The 18,076-nt window shown below is 60.5% G+C and overlaps 1 protein-coding gene across 2 annotated transcripts; it reads left to right on the top strand.

The window, feature by feature from the left end:
* Positions 1-4,222: 4,222 nt before the first annotated feature.
* Positions 4,223-16,429, top strand: DBNDD1 (dysbindin domain containing 1). Of its 2 annotated transcripts, XM_044987862.1 has the most exons (4): positions 4,223-4,410; positions 10,955-11,101; positions 11,468-11,608; positions 14,115-16,429. In XM_044987862.1, exons 1-4 carry the CDS (start codon positions 4,380-4,382, stop codon positions 14,276-14,278), a joined length of 483 nt encoding a protein of 160 aa, XP_044843797.1. In that variant the 5' UTR covers positions 4,223-4,379; the 3' UTR covers positions 14,279-16,429. The 2 variants fall into 2 exon arrangements, with proteins under 2 accessions (XP_044843797.1, XP_044843796.1); XM_044987861.1 differs by lacking the exon at positions 4,223-4,410 and having other exon boundaries at positions 10,803-11,101.
* Positions 16,430-18,076: the final 1,647 nt, after the last annotated feature.

Below are 18,076 nucleotides of genomic sequence, written 5' to 3'. Positions count from 1 at the left end.
GCTTCCTTAGCTCTCGCCAGCTGTACACCCCTGCCCCACACTGAGCAAGACAGAGACACACAGATGCTGATATTTGAGTTCTGATGGGACTCTCCACCTTTGGACAGATTAGGAACAGGCCGAAGGCCCTCCAAACTCATGGCACTGGGGATTCACTGAGTCTCAGGGCTTCACGATAGCTCGGAGCAGGAAATGCCTATAACAATTTCCCAGATCTGCTCCCTGGGTGTCCAAGAAGCACGTTTGCAGTATTAAGGCTAAGGAGCATCTCCTCAGACACCCCATGGCTATGGGAGAGCCAGCCGGAGTCAGGCCCGCGCTGTGCAGCCGCACTGTCACTCAGGGATGTTCTAAAAGCAGAATCCTCAGTATGGGAAGGCAGAGGAGGAGGTCAGAGGTGGAAGGAACAAGTGGGTTTTCAGGTCCCAGGGGGAGTTTGCAGTTAATAGACTTCCCCTTGACTTCAAAAGGGAGCAGTGTGGATCTGGAAGTCATAGTACGAACAGATAACAAAACCTGAGATGCCACTGCCCACAGGCACCTTTCTGATGTGAAGTTCACCTGATTCAAAGAAACCTGTTCACAGTGCAGGGAGCATGCAGCATGCACTCTACATGGCACTACACCAGGGGTGGGCAAACTTTTTGGCCTGAGGGCCACATCTGGGAATAGAAATTGTATGGTGGGCCATGAATCCTCGCAAAATTGGGGTTGGAGTGCGAGGGGGGGAGGTGAGGGCTCCAGCGGGGGGTGCAGGCTCTGGGGTGGAGCTGGGGATGAGGAGTTTGGGGCATAGGAGGGTGCTTTGGGCTGGGACCGAGGGGTTTGGAGGGCATGAGGAGGATCAGGGCTGGGTTAGGGGCGTGGGGAGAGGCTCAGGGGCACAAGCTCCAGGCAGTGCTTACCTTAAGCAGCTCCTGGAAGCAGCGGTGTGTCCCTTCTCCAGTTCCTATGCTGAGGCACAGCCAGATGGTTCTGCATGCTGCCTGTCTGCAGGCACTGCCCCTGCAGCTCCCATTGGAGTGCCGGAGGGGGACATTGGAGCCTGTAGGAGCCAGAGGGGGGCCATGCTGCGGCTTCTGGGAGCTGTGTGGAGCGGGGCAAGCCCCAGACACCACTCCCCAGCGGGAGCTCAAGGGCTGGCTTAAAATGTCTGGTGGGCCAGATCCGGCCCACGGGCTGTAGTTTGTCCACCCATGCACTACACCCAAAGGCCACTCATAACCTTCAGCAGACACAGGATGCAGCTGCCTTCTTGCCTAGCAGGGCTCCACACAGGGAGCAACCTACACCAGGGCTTCCAATTAGTTTCCAGATGCAATTAATGGTGTTGCCTCTGCTGTATGGCATCCTTTGCATTTTGGGGTCTGCCTCCCTTAGGCTGGCATCCCAAGGGTGTTTGCAGTGAGGGAACTGGGACTCACTTGGCCCAAGACCACTCTGCAAGGCTCTCTCCCAGGAGATGCTAGGTGTCTCTGAAGGGACTCAGTGTTCCTGGGACACATTGGTAGCCAATGCCCTGTGGGTGCATTATACACTGAAAACTGGAACAAAAGTTCTTATGGTAGATGTGCAGGATTTTCCTGCCTCTTGGCCTAGATGAGAGGACCCAGCCTACCCCACTGCAGCACGTGTCAGACCACACTGCCCACAGCCTTGGTGGCTATCCTGAGCTCTGGCCACTGCTGTGAATTGACCCTGTGCAGGGATGAGCTCAGTGCTCCTGGAGTTGGGCTGGAGCCCTGTTCTCAGGCAGCATCTCCACGCTGGCCAGGCTGGGCACTTGTTACTATCATTCAGAGTTTGCTTGAAGAGGGGCACTAGGTAGGCTGCAGCTACATGCAAGGCAATTTGTTAGTCAGGCACCATGTTCCATAAGAAGTGAGCAGGAAAAACCAACAGCAGGTACCTCCACAACAGATGGCTGCAATTTGCACAAATTGGCCAGCAAGGTCTCCAAAGCACGAATTTTCAGATCCTGGAGCTGGGTTCTGCAGGGTACCAAGCCCCGCCCCCACAGCTGCCACTGACCCCCGTGTGAGCCCCTCAGAGAAGCAGACCACCCTGACTTTGGTGCCTGACTGGAATTTATTTCAGTTTAATAATAACTTGAGCTTAGGCAACTGGTTTTGACATAAGTGGCCTAAACTCCCACCCAGTGACCTGCCCTGATCCCTCACTGCATCTAGCTCCTGTCGGCAGCTCCAGAGATGTCACTTCGCTGCAGCCAGCAGGAGGTGCTGCTCTTGGCAGCGTGTGTGGGAGGGATGGAATTGGGGGATACAGTGGGCTGCCTTTGAATGTCATGCATTAACGGGAATCACAGGCCAGGGACCCAGGAGATCTGGGCCATCAGACAGCGTCGGGGGCCAGAGCACAGCTAGCTTTCATTTGCCAATCCACTGCTCTTCCCGGTCAGGACTGTGTAAGCACTTTGGCTGCGGGTGAGACGAGTCGAGCTGGTGGAACATGAACGGCTGCCCTGTCTGGGCTGTTGTGCTCTGCGCCGTTAGCCCCTCTTCCAGGTATTTGGATTTATCAGAGCTAGTCCCACAGCTCATGCAGTATCCTTACCAGGAAGGCCTCAGGGCACCTGGCAGCTCAGCCTGTGGCCCTGCTCTCTGATGCCTGAGTCTCCATCCCAGCAAAGTTTCATCGGGGCCACTGATGCAGGGATGCAAGTTGAGGAGCCCACAGCCCCTGAGCAGGGGAGGTACAAACCGCTCCCCCTTGTTCCTGTGCTAGTCCCTGGTTGACTGGGGCTGAGTGCCCTTCTGGCCTGGGGCTTGGCGTTATAGGTAACGCAGCTGATGCCTCCACTACAGCTGTGCCGCTGCAGCAGCGCGGGTGCTTTGTACGTTGCCTGAAGGGGTTCTTCTGTCAATGTAGTTAATCTACCTCTACCAGCCAGGTTGACAGAGGATCCTTCCTGTAGGCCTAGCTGCACCTCTGTGGGGTCAGGTGGGCCTCACTACGTCACAGAGTGCACACACTTGTTCACAGCCCCTGTGGCTGGGTCCATCTATTTTGAGGTGTGGACCAGGCCTCAGAAACAACCACACAGCTCAGCCCAAGCTCCCTCTCCCTGAGCCTGGCATCCCCCAAGATCTCCCTCCGGCCGCTCCTTCCTCCCAGCTCCTAGTTCCCTCTCCCATGGCACCCTGCCTGCCACGGTGCTGATGCTGGCTCCCAAGCCTGTCTGCCGCCACAGCATCTTCATCTCCTCTGGGCTCTGTGTCATGCTGTCCTGTTCCTTTCCTCCTCAAGCCATAGCAGCAAGCCCCCCCACCCCACCTTCCCGCTTCCACCCAGGCCAAGCCTGCCTGTTCTCCAGGGCTCTGTCCCCCAGGGATGGGGGCCCACCCTTGCCCAGGGTGTGTGCACCAGTTCCTGCTGGGGCTGCGGGGAATACAGGTCACTTGCTGCTCCTCCTACACCAGGGGCTCCAGACTCCTTGTCATGAGCAATGAAAAGGAGTGTGCAGCCATCTCCAAGGGAGGCGTTGCCCCTTTCTGGCTGTGAGAAAGCCTGGGACCCCTGGCCTTTCCTGCAAACGGTACCTTACAGAGTTTGCGGTTGCAGAAATGAAGGGGCCAAAGCCATGTGGGAAGGGGAGATGGGAAAGTGGGGTAAGGCTGCCAATTTTGGTAGGACCTATTCTTACTAGAGGTTTCAGCAGGACACAATCTTTAACTCCTGGAGGCTCCAGGACAACACTGGAGAGTTGGCCACCCCACACTGCTCCAGAGGCCGGGGGCAGCGCCCCATGGGGAGGTTGGAGCAAGGAGGCAGTTTGGGGATGTGGGGTGTCCACACGGACCCCACCACTATGTCCTTCATCCCTGGAAAAGGGGAGACTCCCCCATCACCCTCCCGGGTCCTCCACCGCCTCCAAGGCCGGGGCTGTTTTCTTGAGCTGCAGCTTTGCCTGAGCCAACGTCCGGGCGCGGTCGCCCCCGTGCCCCAGCCCCGCCCGCCGGGGGAAGCGCAGCCTGTGGGCAGGCGGCTGCCAGCAGCGCCCCGGGGCCGGCAGCCGGTCCGCCCCGCATTTCACATGCGACACACAGAGCCCGCAGCTCAGTGCGGGGGGGGCTGCGGCCTGGGGCGCCCGCTCTGCCCCCAGCTAGCCGGGCTGCACCTGCCCTTGCCGCTCCCCCGTCCCCGGCTGCTGCCAGCGTCTGCGCCCCCCGCCCGCTGCGGGCCCCGCCCCGCTCGGCTCGGCTCCGCGCTCAGTGGCGATGCGGCGCCGGCTGGGCAGCGGGGGGCTCGGCTCCGGGCGCTGATCCCCGGCGCGGCCATGCTGCGGGGACACGGAGGCTGCGGCTCCGCCTGACGCCGCCCCCAGCTCCCCGGCGGCGGCTCCGACGCAGCCCGGCCGGATGGAGGCTCCAGGTGGGGCGGGGACCCCAGGTACGTGGCGGCTTTTCGGGCGCTGGGCGGGGGCTGCAGGAAGGGGCCGCTCCGCTCCGCTCCCCGGGGTGGGGGCCTGGGGGCTCCCACGCCAGATGAAGTTGGTCCGGCCGCAGGGAACCGCGTCCGCCCCCCGCAGACACCGGGACACCCTGCGCTGCTCCCTGCAGTGCTGGGGAACCCGGGCAGCCGCGCCCCGCGCCCATCACCGCCGCCTCCGCTGAGGAAGCGACTCCCCGGGCACGGGAAGGACCCGCGGCCCCTCCAAGGCGTGTCCCGGGCCGGGGCAGGTGCCGGCTCCGCTGGCCTCACCCGGCGGGTTTCCCGAGCCCAGCCCAGCCGAGGTGTGTGGGGCCAAGCAGCCGGTCCCGCCGGGCGCAGCGCCAGAGTCCCAGGTCGGGGCTAGCTCCGCATCTCGCCGCGCTGCGTGGGGCCCAGCCGGGAGCACCCGGCCCAGGCAGCGCGGCCACCCGTGGGAGTGGCCCGTGGCAGCGCTAAGCGTGGGGGGCGGAGGGGGAAGAGTGCTGCTGTCTGGTGGGGGGTGTAGTGGGTGTGTCCGGGGGGTGCCCAGTGGCGCGGGGTGGGATGTGGTTGTGTGCATGGGTGTGCGGGGATTCCATGGTGTCCGGGGTTTGCAGGAGGGTGTGTGCGGGGGGTGGTGGTGCCTAGTGGTGTGGGGTGGGTTGTGGTTGTGTGCATGAGTGTGCGGGGATTGCAGGAGGGTGTGTGCAGTGGGGTGGTGCGGGGTGGGTTGTGGTTGTGTGCATGGGTGTGCGGGGATTCCATGGTGTCCGGGGTTTGCAGGAGGGTGTGTGGGGAGGGGGGGTGCCCAGTGGCGCAGGGTGGGTTGTGGTTGTGTGCAGTGGGGTGGTGTCTGTAGTGTGGGAGGGTGTGGCCTGCACATGGACATGGAATGCCTGTGGGGCTTGCACGTGGCTGTGTGTATGCCCTGGCGTGCTTGGTTTGCACACAACGAAGTGTGTATGTGTCTTGGTGCCTGGGATGTGTATGTGTAATTTACCTTCACGTTCTGGTGCTGCAATGCCCGTTGTCTCAGGGCCCCAGAGACCCACAGAATGTCCCAGGCTTTCCCTGTGGCTGGAACAAGGCAGGCCTGAGCCATAGGGGAGGAGCGGTGCCTGTAGGGGGCAGCTGGGCACCCCTGGGGCCTAGAGGAGACAGGGCAAGATGTGGGGGGCTCCAGGGGGGATGACGGGGGGGTTGTCTGGAACATCCTGGTGGAGCCAGCCCAGGCTGCAGTTTAACATGAGTCAGCAAAGGAGACAGGTTGGAGTAACACTGATCCCAGCCCCCCACCCCACCCCAGGGTGCAGCTGTGGGGGCGCCCGTGAAAGGGCAGCAGTGGCAGGAGGTGGAGGACAGAACCCCTTTCTAAAGCTAGAATCAGGGTCCCGCTGGGCTGAGGGACCAGCCTTTCCCCTCTGGAAACGGGGGTTGAATCCTGACTGTGGCGCAGGGAAAACTTCCTCAGCCTGGTTCCCAGTTTGTTATTCACCCACATTACAACCCTGCAGCCTGGGTCGTTCTCTGCTCAGAATTGGCTTCGGGTGGGGGTGCGGGTTGGGATTGAGGGGCCCTAACCGTGCTGCATGGGGGCTGCAGGACGGGAGCATCACAAGGTGCTGCAGGATCGGACGAAGGTGCATTGGCCGAGGTGTGGGGAGAGGCTGGGAGGGGGAGGGGGCCGCAGGCCAGGTCAGCTGCGTGTGTGGCGGAGGCTTGCACAGCACCTGTCTCCTGGGCCAGGCTGTCCTCTCTCTGCCGGGAGGGGCACGTGCCTGCATGAGAGAACAGAACAAAGCCGGAGCAGCTCTGCATGGATTTAATGAGCAATCGGGGCCAGGATTTCTGCCGGTAAATTAGGGGACTGGATGTGGGAGACAGTTTTATGGCTGGAGCTGAGCCAGTTAAACAGGTTCCTTTATGCTGGTGCCTGGCTCCTGAAGTGCGGTGTTCAGTCTCTCGTGGCTGAATGCACCAGGGTTATAGCGCAGTGTAACCCATGCTAATGAGGCCCTGGGGGTGTTAGATGCCACAGGCGAGGTGTCCAGGCGCGGGTATCCTGAACTCCAGAACCCGCCTACCAAGGGCTCCTTATAGCCAGCTCAGCAGGCCCCTGCTCTCCAGGACACGTGTCTCCTTCTCAGCAGGGGAACATGCTCTGAACTCCACCCCCCAGGGAGTGGATCCCCTTCCACACCACCAGGTCTCCTGGGCCACATCCCAGCCCCAGGTGGTCTGAACTGGGGCATGTAACTCGTGGTGCCCATGTGTGCCAGCCATCCCCCAGGTGCACGGGGCCCCTTCATCACCAGCAGCTCAGGAGCATGCTGCCCTCCCCATCCAGGCAGGCTCCTACAGCCCTTGCCCAGATTAGGCTGAATCGAAGCCCCCGCCCCCAATCCCCATTGCTAAGGGAAGTGTTAATCATTCTGTCACCCCATGGCCAAGCACCGTCCCTCCCCCCAGCTCTCCTGCCTGGATTCTAGGGTGACCAGACAGCAAGTGTGAAAAATTGGGATGGAGTGGGGGTAATAGGTGAAACCCCCCAAATATAGGTGAAAAGCCCCAAATATCAGGACTGCTCCTATAAAATCAGGACATCTGGTCACCCTACTGGATTCAGTCAGGGTGGGAAGGATTTCAGTTCCCCTCCATCGGTCTGGCTAATATATTCCCTTTGGAGATCAGTGTGGAGACACCAGGGCCGGCTCCAGACCCCAGCGCGCCAAGCGCGTGCTTGGGGCAGCATGCTGCGGGGGGCGCTCTGCCGGTCGCTGGGAGGGCGGTAGGCGGCTCCGGTGGACCTCCCGCAGGTGTGCCTGCGGATGCTCCACCGGAGCCGTGGGACCAGCGGACCCTCCGCAGGCACGTCTGCAGGAGGTCCACCGGAGCCGCAGGACCGGCGACTGCCAGAGCTTCCCCCGTGGCGTGCCACCGTGCTTGGGGCGGCAAAATTGCTAGGGCCGCCCCTGGGAGACCCCCTTGCCCGTGAGCCCCCATTGTGAGGGCAGCTGGGGAGGAGATGAACAGCGGGGTGGGGCCTTGACCTCAGGAACTGCAGCAACAAGCCTTTCTTTCTAATCTCCGCTCCATCCCTCCGTCCTGTGCGACCCCCCATCCCCGAGCGTCCAAGTGCTGACACCAGGAGAGCTCCCGTGGAGAGATGGGGTCACTGGACACAGCCCTACCCTGAGCCTGACTGCCCAGCTCTGCCTTCCCAGTGCCCTGCTCCCTGCCTGGGCCCCAGTGACCCGCTCTTGCCTGCTCTGCCGGTTCAGAATTGATTGTCAAGGCTCCTCTTTGCCTGATGTTTCCTAAAGGGGCCACCCAGGATCTTTCCCCTTGGTGGGGGAGACCCCATCCCTACAGCAGGAACCAGCAGGCCTCCTCTCGGAGATATTCAACCGGTGCAGCTATGCAGCCTTCCATGCGGGGTGGCAGCTACCAGAGACCTGGGGCAAGAACAGGCTTCCTGCATCCGGAGGGCTACAGGCCACTCGTCTAATCAGCGGAGTCCCGCACACGGCAGTGGGAGCAGTCAGGCCTTGGCTGGTGACAGTGAATGGAGCTGGGGGTCCACAAGCTCTTTGCATGCGTAGGTGTCTGTCCAGAGTGGCCCAGCGCATGTCCTGAGGGTGCATGGGCAGCTCTAGCGCAGCCGTCCGGCTGCAGCACATGCATGAATGAGCTCCCTTGCATCAATCTTGCTGGCTAGCTTGCCTCCAGCACGTGCCCCTTCAGGGCAAACCAGCCCCAGTGCATGCTTCGGAAACCCACGTGGCCAGGCACCATCCTGAGCAGCCAGAGTCCTGTGCTTCCTTTTCCTTGCCTGACCCTGGTAAGGACATTCTGCACCCGGAGCAGCATGACCAGGGCTGGGGTCTCAGGTCCGCTCGAGAAAGTTGGCTGCAGCTCCTGGCCGCAACCCAGCATCACATGGCATGAGCTCAGTGGAGTTGTGGGCCACGATGCACAGACGAGGCCTGACATGGGGCGTGTCCTGCTTGTTAACAATCCTATGACCTCAGGAACGCCAGCGCCCGACTCCGATAATGGCCCTAGTGTTGCCGGCACAGAGGCCCCGAGGCAGCAAACAGTGATTCGTTGCCCGGTGTGCTTCGCTCCAATAAACACACCAAGGTGGAGAAGCAAACCAGGTTTATTTGAGCCCAAATAAGGTGCAAGGGAGACATAGCAATCTCAAATCCTGCACACCGATACAAACAGCTCTCCCTCTTTTTTTATACATGATTTTAGCTAAGCATTTTTATTCCCCCCATACTTCTCATTCCCCTTTACCCCCCTTCTTGCCCCTTCTGTCTATTTTTATGTACCAAATACACTTTGCAATAGCAATTACACTAAACAGGTTAAATCATACTTGGCAAAAACCACTTTAGCTCGTTAGTAACTCTTCTGTGAACAGTTATCTTGTTTTACTTCCTCTTTGGGCAAGCAGGCTCATTATAGCAGGCCTTGTTATTACCTTCTGGTGCAGGTGTTGTAACTGAGAACCATTCTTTGTTGCTGGCCTGTTAGGTCAATTAAAGTTCAAACATAAACATGGAAGCACTTTGGTCAGACATGGAGTGACTTTAGTTCATTCAGGCCTACTATAAACGGCTTTATTGACACTTATGGTTTTCCACCCTCCTGAGTTACCTAGAGTCATGCCTAGTGACACCAACACTAGTGCTGCTGTCGCGAGGATACCTACGTCTGGTGGTCCTGGGGTTTGCCGGCCGGCACGTGTGCGGGAGTTCTCAGGGATGTGGACTGTCAGCCTCCCCCAGGCCCCACTGGGGCGGTGGGGAATCTTTCACAGCAACAGCTTTTCGTCCCAGGGGTTTCTCCAGCAGTGAAATCGAACAGGAGTTAACAAACACACAGAGTCTGATTACAAACCCTTCCCTCCCACTACCCAGCTTTGCGTGGTGCTCCGATCCCGCCCAGGGGCACCCAGCTCAGACAGGGGGGAAACCCCTTAAATCCCCTAAGCAACAACTCCCTTCTGGTCCCTCTCTCCAGCCCCAGGACACACACAGGCCTGAGCCCCCTGCTGGCCCTATTCACAAGGCACCATGAAAAGCAGCGACTGCTCCACAGCCACTTCCTTGCGTGCCCAGCACATGCTGCCCCTCCCGTTCCGTGTGCCCATGCCCAGCGTGCTGCTGTTCACCTTTCCCTGGGCTCCTAGGGGGATCCCTCTGGCCCGGCGGGCTCCTGCCGGCCTCTTGATCTCGCTCAGGGCTGACGGGCTCTGAGATCTGCTGGTGGTGACAGGCAAAGTCATGCCTCTTGCTGTGGCTTCCCGGCAGCACTGATGCATCCTGTTCCCCAAGTTTGCCTTGGGAAAGCGCCGGCCCCAGCACCCGGGCGGGCAGTCAGGGCAGGGTCTGGCTCAGCACCGTCACCCCTTGGATCTCGCTTCCCCCGAAGACAAACCGCCTGTGATCGCAGGCTTCCAGCCTCCCCAGAACAGGCTCCGCTTTTGTATTCACTGACACAAAGGGTCCCTGTGCAGGGCAGGGCGTGTGGAGCTGCAGGCCACGGGCACACAGCTGCTGGTACTGGCACCCGTCCCCATGGCAGCCTGCAACTACAGGTCCATCTGCCCCCTCCCCCAGCCAGGGCAGGGTTCTCGCCATGTGTTACGCAGGAACTGTCCTTTCATCCCATTCCCTCCCCCGACCCTGCCGGCTCGTCTCTCCTCTCCCCCAGCCGCTGTGGGGCTGAGCACAGTGGCCGGCGCTCTCTGAACTGCTCCGTGTGCGAGTCCCTCTCTGGTGCGGGGATGAGGGCAGAGACCGGAGCCTCCCTGACACCCCCCCATCCTGTCATTTCAAAATGGCTTTCCAGGGCTTGGAAAGCTGCGCCCGCCGGATGTGCCCCCCAGAGCCACCGGGACTGGCAGTGCCAGAGCACCCGAGGGAGGGAGCTGGTAGCCACGTGCGACCCAGGGAAGAAGCTGAGTGCAAGGGGAACTGCCTGTCTGCGGCAGGGCGGAAGTGCCCCTCTGAGCCCCCGGGTGTAGGGCTGCGGGAAGGGGCCTAGCGCAAAGCCGTGTCCCCAGAGCAGGAGTGGCGCAGGCAGCAGCAGTGAGAGCCCAGCGAGTGCCACACCACCCACCTGGGGCACTGGGCACCTCAGCCTCCATGGCCCCTTCACTGCAGGGGCCCGGCCGAGGCTGGGGACCCACCAAAGCCATCTCCTGGCTTCGGGCCACTCGCAGCCAGCGGCCCAAGGGGGAGAGGCCCCATCCTGCCAGCCCCCACCCTGCCAGGCACCCAGCTCTCCCGGGAAGGGGGGCCAGAGGTGCCAGTGGAGGGGTCTCTCCCCCATCCCCCGCCTTGCTGAGGGAAGTCCCAGAGGCAGGCGCGTGCTGGAGCAGCCATGGCAGTAAGCCATACAGTGTCTGCCCAGGGGCGGGGGCTCTTCGGGGGCCTCGGCCCTGCACGAGTGGGGCAGAGCCCAGGGCTCGGTCTCTGGGCATCTAACACCGGCAGCGCTTTGATTATAGAACGGGTGAAAGAAGCCCAAACGCTGGAGCGAGCCGCAGGCATCCCGGCACACGGGCCGGTGGAGGAGCCTCCCAGCCCCCCTGCCGAGGAGCAAGGCGGGATCCCCATCCCCAGCTCGGGCCTGCTGCAGGTCGCTGAACGGAGACGTGAGTACAAGGCAGCATCCCGCCCCCCCCGCTCACAGCTGTGCAGCTGGCCAGGCCTCCCCTAGGGCCAGCCAGGGACCTGCCCCCGGGGCTCCTGCCTCCCCCTGCCCTGGGCCCAGCCAAGCGCCTGTCCCCCAGGCCTGAATCCCTTGCAGCCCTGGGCCCCAGCCTAGCCCCAGGCTCGCCTGCTGGCGCTCCCCCCCCCCCCCCGGACCCCAAGCCAGGGAGGGGTTGGCTTGGTTCCAGGCAGACTCCAGGGGGAGAGTCCCCAGTTGTGGATCCATGGCGAGAACGCAGGATCTGCCCCGGGGAAGGAGAGGCCCTCGGCTGGCCCTGAATCCCTGAGCTGTCACCTCTGCTCCTCAGAGCCCCTGAGCAGCGTGTCCTCCCTGGAGGTGCACTTCGACATGCTGGATCTGACCGAGCTGACGGACATGTCGGACCAGGAGCCCGCCGAGGTCTTCGCCGACTCCGACGACGAGAACGTAGCCAGCGAGTCCCCTGCCGGTGAGTGTGCCCAGCCCGGGGGCGGGCAGCCTGGCCTGCCACACGCACACGGGGACAACCCCACTTACCTGCTGTCCCGGCCCCTCCCAGCTGGGTGGGGGTTGAGGCAGCACCTGGTGAGCTCAATGTCTAAACACAATAGGGGACACTTAACGACCCACCCAGGCCTGCCCCAGCTAGGGTGTGGCCCCCTTGCTGCTTCCCCTAGCCACAGACAGCACGGGATCAGCACATCCTTCCTGTGGTCCGTGCGTCTCCCTGAGCTGCCTCAGTGCAACCGGCCTCCTTGGTAAAAGCAGCTGCGGCAAGGCCCATGAGCAGAGAGGCAGGGCCAGCCCTTGTCTATCAGCTGCACCTCGCCTGCTCCTCCAGCTCCGCCTGAGCCCCAGGGCTGACAGGAGGGTTTTTGGATCCAGGCCTTTGCAGACAAACCCCACCCAGCCCTCGAGCCCCCACCCCAGCATGGGCCATAGCCTGTGACAGAGTGCGGCAGGGCTGTGAAACCTGCTTGCACGGGGAGTGGGGGGGTCATTAAATGCACCAGCTCTGCCATGCATCTTGAGCAAATCAATACTGCTTGACAGGGGCATCTCCACGGGGCATCGCTGCTCCATGGGAGGCTCTTTCTTTCCATCATGTAACTGTCAGAGGGCTTGGGCCAGCCCCTGCAGCACCCGAGGCCACACAAGCCAGGGCGTAGTTATGGGCACGAGTGCGCGTGGCGGGGATGGGTGAGCGTGGGGCAGGGAGGGGCGCATGTGCACGACTACATGAGTGGATTGGAGGTTGCACACTGGGGCTTGCTGCTCTGGCTGCAGCAGGTGAGGGGCCATTCCTGTGACAGCCCCAGCTGTGGGGTGCAGTCTCACTTCAGGGCTCCTTGAGGGGGAGGCGCTTGGGTTTCAGTTCTTTGTCTGAGGCGATGGCCTATAGCAGCTTTGCAGTGCTGGGGTGGAGGGCAGGGCAGAGCCGAGGGGAGGCTGTTACTCAGGGGTGAGGGACTTGCATTTCCCCACTTGCCGGGGAAGGAAGTGCTCTATTGCACAGGCGACGAGCATGGATCCACTGTCTGAGAACACGTGCAGCCCTGGGCATTCCGGGGGGCTCCCACCTGCTCCGTACCCCCAGCACCCCATCTGCCCGAGGCTCCTGCGCCGCCCGTCTGTCTCGGGGCACGCAGAAACAGCAGCTGCAGCCTGGTGAAACAGATTGAATGAATATGTAAATCAGCCCCTTTAGCATCTTCAGTGGGAAGACGTGACCTGAATTAATTAGCAGAACTCCCCTGCGCTCTAACTAGGGAGATGCTGGAGCCGGAGGTAGCTCCCTGCTGCAGCATTGTTCCTGTGACACAGCACGTGGGCACGCGCTCATGGCATAGACACCAGGGCCATGTGTAAAATGCTCTTCAAATGCCACCCAGTTCACGCTACCCTGCCCTGAAAGGCAGATGATTCAGCACCTGCCAGGCCAGGAGCCCACCCCAGCTGGGCACAGAGAGCTAGTTCAGGGTTTACCTGCAGGTTTTCCATGTAGGCTCATGGTAACAAATCCGCTCTGAAGCTGCGCCGAGTCCTTACTGCAAAGGCAAGGGGAGCGTGAACCACACGTGTGTGGCCATGCGTGAACTGAAAGGCCCTGCACCATTGACGTGAGCATTGGCTCTAGCTCACACGCACACCCAGGACTGCCAGAGAGCTCAGTGTTACAAGTCTGCCCCGCCCCCAATCTCTAGGCCCGCATACGAGACCGTTGTGCTTTGGAGGCGTGAGTGCAGATGGGCCAAAGTGCACATGCAGTTACCACAGCAGGACCTGCAACTATCCAATGCATGTGGGGCAGGGCACAGGCCTGGGAAGGGTTCTGCTGTAACCTCAGCAAGACAAAGACTCTTTCTGTGCCTCAGTTTCCCCATAGTTCTTGCAGAGCTTACAGGAGGCTGACGCACCCTGTACAATGGGCCCGAACCCCACAGAAATTGGGCACATATGGTTCTGAGCACCTCCATGTCTGAAAATCAGGCCCAGCGCAAAGCCCAAACCCTCTTGCCCCTGACTTGACTGCAACTTAGTTTGCTCAGGAATCTGCCCCACAGGAATTAAAACAAGTGGAGGAAGGCACCGAATGGCTCTGGCAGTAAGATACAGACCTCTGGCCTCTCGGCTGCTAGGGCAGCTTCAGGCCCAGCTGGTTTTAAACAAAGGTGCTTAGCAATTTGGGCTCCTGGCTGTGGAAGGAGCTGAGGGTCTCGCTCCACTTCCCTATGGCTGTAGGGCCACAGCCCCCCAGCTGCAGCGGGTACTTAGCAGGCTCACCAGCGATCCTGGGGCTGCCTCGAGCTGGTCTCTCAGGAGTGCGGGGAGGAGACAAGTGAGCAGGGGCGTTTGTACTGCTGCTGCCTGGCGTGGGGCTGTTGTGGAACAAGCCAGGCCAGCACGTTCCTGTAACCGTGAAGGGGCTGGCAGGGGCGCGGGAGGTGCCTGCTTAGCACGTGTCTCTCTCGCAGGTCTGCACCCGCACCCCATCCCTCGGGCAGGTTACCGGCGATCCCCCTCCTGGACAAGGACCAAAGGCGAGCAGGGGCGGGAGAAGAAACACCTCAGTGACTCGGAGCTGCAAGCAGGCGTTGGCGACACGTTCCCGGCGGGGGAGAGGCCCCAGGAGGAATAGGGGGCTGGCAGCCATGGTGCCCCTCCCCCCCAATTCCAGACCGTTTGTGACTTAACAGACCCCTGCACCTAGAGAGACGTGCAAATGCTGCTGGCTCCATGTAACACAAAGCTCCCCCCTTAGTACAGCCACAGGAGGTGGAGCAGCTGTGTGAGGGCGCTGGCCATGCTGGGCAAGGAATTCCCGGGGGGGGGGGGGGGGGGCACAGATCATCATCACACCGTCTTAGCACTTTTTTTTAACCCTTTCTTGCTCTTTCTGCACAAAACCTGGCCAGGCCAGCTGCAGTGAGAGCCGCCAAGGGATTGTGCTGAGCAGGGCCTAGGGCCAGGAGGGAGCCTGGCTGCACAGAAGGGAAAAGCAGGTTTGGAGAGAATTGCGTCTTTCTGGAGAACAACCCTCCTGCTGCAGGCAGAGTCCGGGGAGGGGGGGAAGCCCCCTCTCTTCCCCCAGGGCAGGGGGAGGCAACATCCAAGGAACCTGAGAGCAAACAGCCACACGGGTTCTTCCCCAATGAAGTGCTGCAGCTCAGAGCAGAACCCAGCTGCCTGGGAGCTGCCGGCCAAGGCAGGATCTAGCCCCCACCTTCTAGAAGCACATTCCCTTCCCCATGGCCTTACGCCTGTACGGGCTCTAGCTCTGGTGTATGAGCAGCACTGCTGGAGATGCCAACCCGGGAACAGCAGCCTGTGCTCATGCTCCATCGTGCGCCTGCACCAGGAACTCTGCAGTGGGACTGGCACGTGTTAACTCACGGGCCTGCGAGGAACCCGTGGGTCTGAATTATGACAACTGCTTTGCCATCATTACAAGGAACCCCAGTTCCATCTCCGGAAGCAGCGTGGGCCGCTGCCCAGTTCCTGGGGAGCACCTTGGGCCCGAGGGCAGTTGGACAGACGTCTTTCAGCGATAGAACCGGACTAGGCTGAAGCAAGCTGGACCATGAGCCGAGTGTACAGATCCTGCTGGAGGGGGCCCTGGGCCGAGGCAGGAGGGGCTGTGTTCACCTGATCCTTTCACCACCGACACAAGCCGTGTCATGCTAAGGAGCAGAATGGATTCGAGGTGGCCTGGGAGAAGAACGGGACCAGCGCTGCGCCCAGAAAACAAGCGGGGCTAAGCTGGACGTCCTGGCCTGGCCCCTTCAAACCTCAGCCCCCACTGAATTGTTGCCTCTCCTAGCCGCTGCCTTCCACCTGGAGTCTGACATGTTACCCAACTTTTCCTACCTCCTCCCGGGGGTGGGTTTAGCCTGTTGAAAGCCCACAGGGCCCGATCTCGCTAAGCCCAGCCCTTCTGCAGGGGGAGCTGAACGATGCTTGAATGTCTTCGCAGGCTCCCCCCACAACTGCTGCTGTCCATCCCTCCGCGCCCCCGGGGCAGCCTAGTCTTCATCTCCTCCCTTGTTCAGAGCACCAAATAATGCCAAGGCTGCCTCAGGAGCCATGGCAACTTTCTTAAAAGACAGTTACAAAGGAGGGATGGGGGGCAGGGGGGAAAGTCGTCCCCTCCTTCCAACCTCCCTTGGTTAAACTGGGGAATCCTCATCTTCTGCCGTTGTGGAGAAGAAACTCTCCTGCCGAACCAACGTCTCTTGCCTCACTGTAGCATCGTGTTGGGTGTGTGGCTGCCTTCGGGCCCTGTGGTTCGGGTGCGCAGTAGTGTCTGGGCCGGGGCTTTGTTGTCCTTCCCCTGCTGAGAAGCAGCACTGCCGGCTCTGCTTAGGACCCCAGCCCCTGGTCCCTTGCAGGCGGCAGTTAGCGGCCAGCTAGCGAGGTAGCCTGGCTTGGAGGCCATGTTCACAAGACGGGAAACGAGACAATGCAGAAGTGGCCAGCACAACCCGTCACGTCCAGCTCTGCTGTTTAGTGCACAACAGCAGCATTGTGAAGTGAGACTAGTAACAGGCTGGGGGACCAGGCTGGGAAGGGATTGGAAATAATTAGGGCCTTACCAACCTCATGGGCCATTTTGGTCAATTTCACAGTCAGGATTTTAAAAAGAATCAATTTCATGATTTCAGCTCTTTAAATCTGAAATGTCAGTGTTGTAATTGCAGGGGTCCTGACCCGTAAAGGAGTTGCAGGTGGGCTGCAAGGTTACTGTGTGTGTGGGGGGGGTATTGCCACCCTTACTTCTGCACTGCTGCTGGCGGGGCGCTGCCTTCAGAGCTGGGCAGCTGGAGAGTGGCGGCTGCTGGCTGGGAGCCCAGCTCTGAGGGCGGAGCTGCTGCCAGCAGCAGTGAAGAAGTAAGGATGGCATGGGATGGTATTGCCACTCTTACGTCTGCGCTGCTGCTGGCGGGGCGCTGCCTTCAGAGTTGGGTGCCTGCCCAACAGCCACCGCTCTCCAGCCACCCAGCGCTGAAGTCAGTGTAGCACTAAGGGTGGCAATACCATGATTCCCCCCCCCCACTCCCTTTGGGGTCAGGACCCCAATTTGAGAAACGCTGGTCTCCCCCGTGTACAGTAGAGGGTAAAAGCACAAGACCAGATTTCACAGTCCGTGACACGTTTTTATGGCTGTGAATTTGGTAGGGCCCTACAAATGCTGCCCCTGGTCGTAGGACCATGCCCTCTCTCCCCTCTACCAAATCTGGAACAGTCTGAGCCAGATCTTTGGGGTGGGAAGACCCACAGCTCTCGTTTCTGCCCTGTTAAGTCCAGCTGGGCTCCTGCACTGAAATTCAGATGCAGCACGGAGAGGGGGTTCCCACATGCCATTTTCTGGGCTGCACCCTGAATTTCATGGCCTGACCGTTGAGCTGCTCCTGATTGTCATGTAAATCAGGCCAGCTGGAGTGCAGCTGGGCTTCGGCTAGCAGGAGCCACTAGGGGCTTTGGCAGCAGCTTCCAAAATAAATTCCCTGCTTCCAGAGCCCAATGTAGCAGTTTGGGCAGGTTTGCAGCTGTCATTCAGATCAGTGCTGTTGCTATTCCAGCGTCCTACCTGTTAGTTATAGAAGTGCCAGCAGCCCCCAGGAAAAGGAAGGCTCCAACTCTGATGTGCACAGGGGGTTTGCAAGGGAGGGATTCCTTAAAAAACCAATCTCCCAGGCAGAGCAGGAGCTGGTTAAACTCCTCCCCAGAACTCCAGCACCGAGCCGCCCGACCACCAGAGTAAAAGAGCAGTTAGGTGGTGATGCCAGCAGGGCACAATAAGGACTTGGGTGGTTTTAATCTAAGTCTTGAGGCAGCTCCAGGCATCTGGGACACACACACTGCACCCTCCAGCTGTTGAGTCGTTCTGCCTTTGTCCTGTACCTTTCATTGGTTGTGTAGCGGCTTTATGTACTGTTAAAAAACAAAACGTATCCCCACCTGCCCAGCGGGGCGTGTCCAGTGGTTTCCTTGGTCCCCCACCTCGCTCAGCACCAGCAGCGCTGCACCCAGCTATGTGCACCTGAAGTAGACGGGGGCTTGCGTGCAGAAGGGTGTGATCAGAAGAGCACAGCTGCTGGGCCGTGCTCCTGCCCAAGGCGAAGGGGTGACCGTTGGGAAGGCCTGGCTTTCAACACTCAACCGTTGTGTCGCTCAGCCCAGAGCTGCCATCAGCTCATAGCTGTTCTTTAGTCACGATCATCACAGGCCACGGCTCTGAACCCCTAGACCTGCTTGGGGGACTAGCTGGCGGTAGAAACAGATCATTCGTTAGAATGGGATTTGCCAGCGTTAACAGCTGAGCAGGTCCATCTCCCCCACCCCTCCGCTCTGGCCTAGCAAACAGCGCAGCAAGGAGGGGCAGTCCCCTCCCCAGGGCTAATGCTCCTTTGAGCCATCAGCAGTGGCTGTTGCAGGC

Source organism: Mauremys mutica, chromosome 14, assembly GCF_020497125.1.
Source record: "Mauremys mutica isolate MM-2020 ecotype Southern chromosome 14, ASM2049712v1, whole genome shotgun sequence".
Classification (NCBI taxonomy): Eukaryota; Metazoa; Chordata; order Testudines; family Geoemydidae; genus Mauremys; species Mauremys mutica.
Note: the sequence above shows the minus strand (reverse complement) of the source record. Positions and strands in the feature narration are given on the sequence as shown.

Coding starts and splice junctions, on each gene's coding strand:
- DBNDD1 (XM_044987861.1), top strand. CDS start 10,828: ATGGCAGTAAGCCATACAGTGTCTGCCCAGGGGCGGGGGCTCTTCGGG. Junction 11,102..11,467: donor GCAGGTCGCTGAACGGAGAC/GTGAGTACAAGG, acceptor TCTGCTCCTCAG/AGCCCCTGAGCAGCGTGTCC. Junction 11,609..14,114: donor AGCCAGCGAGTCCCCTGCCG/GTGAGTGTGCCC, acceptor TCTCTCTCGCAG/GTCTGCACCCGCACCCCATC.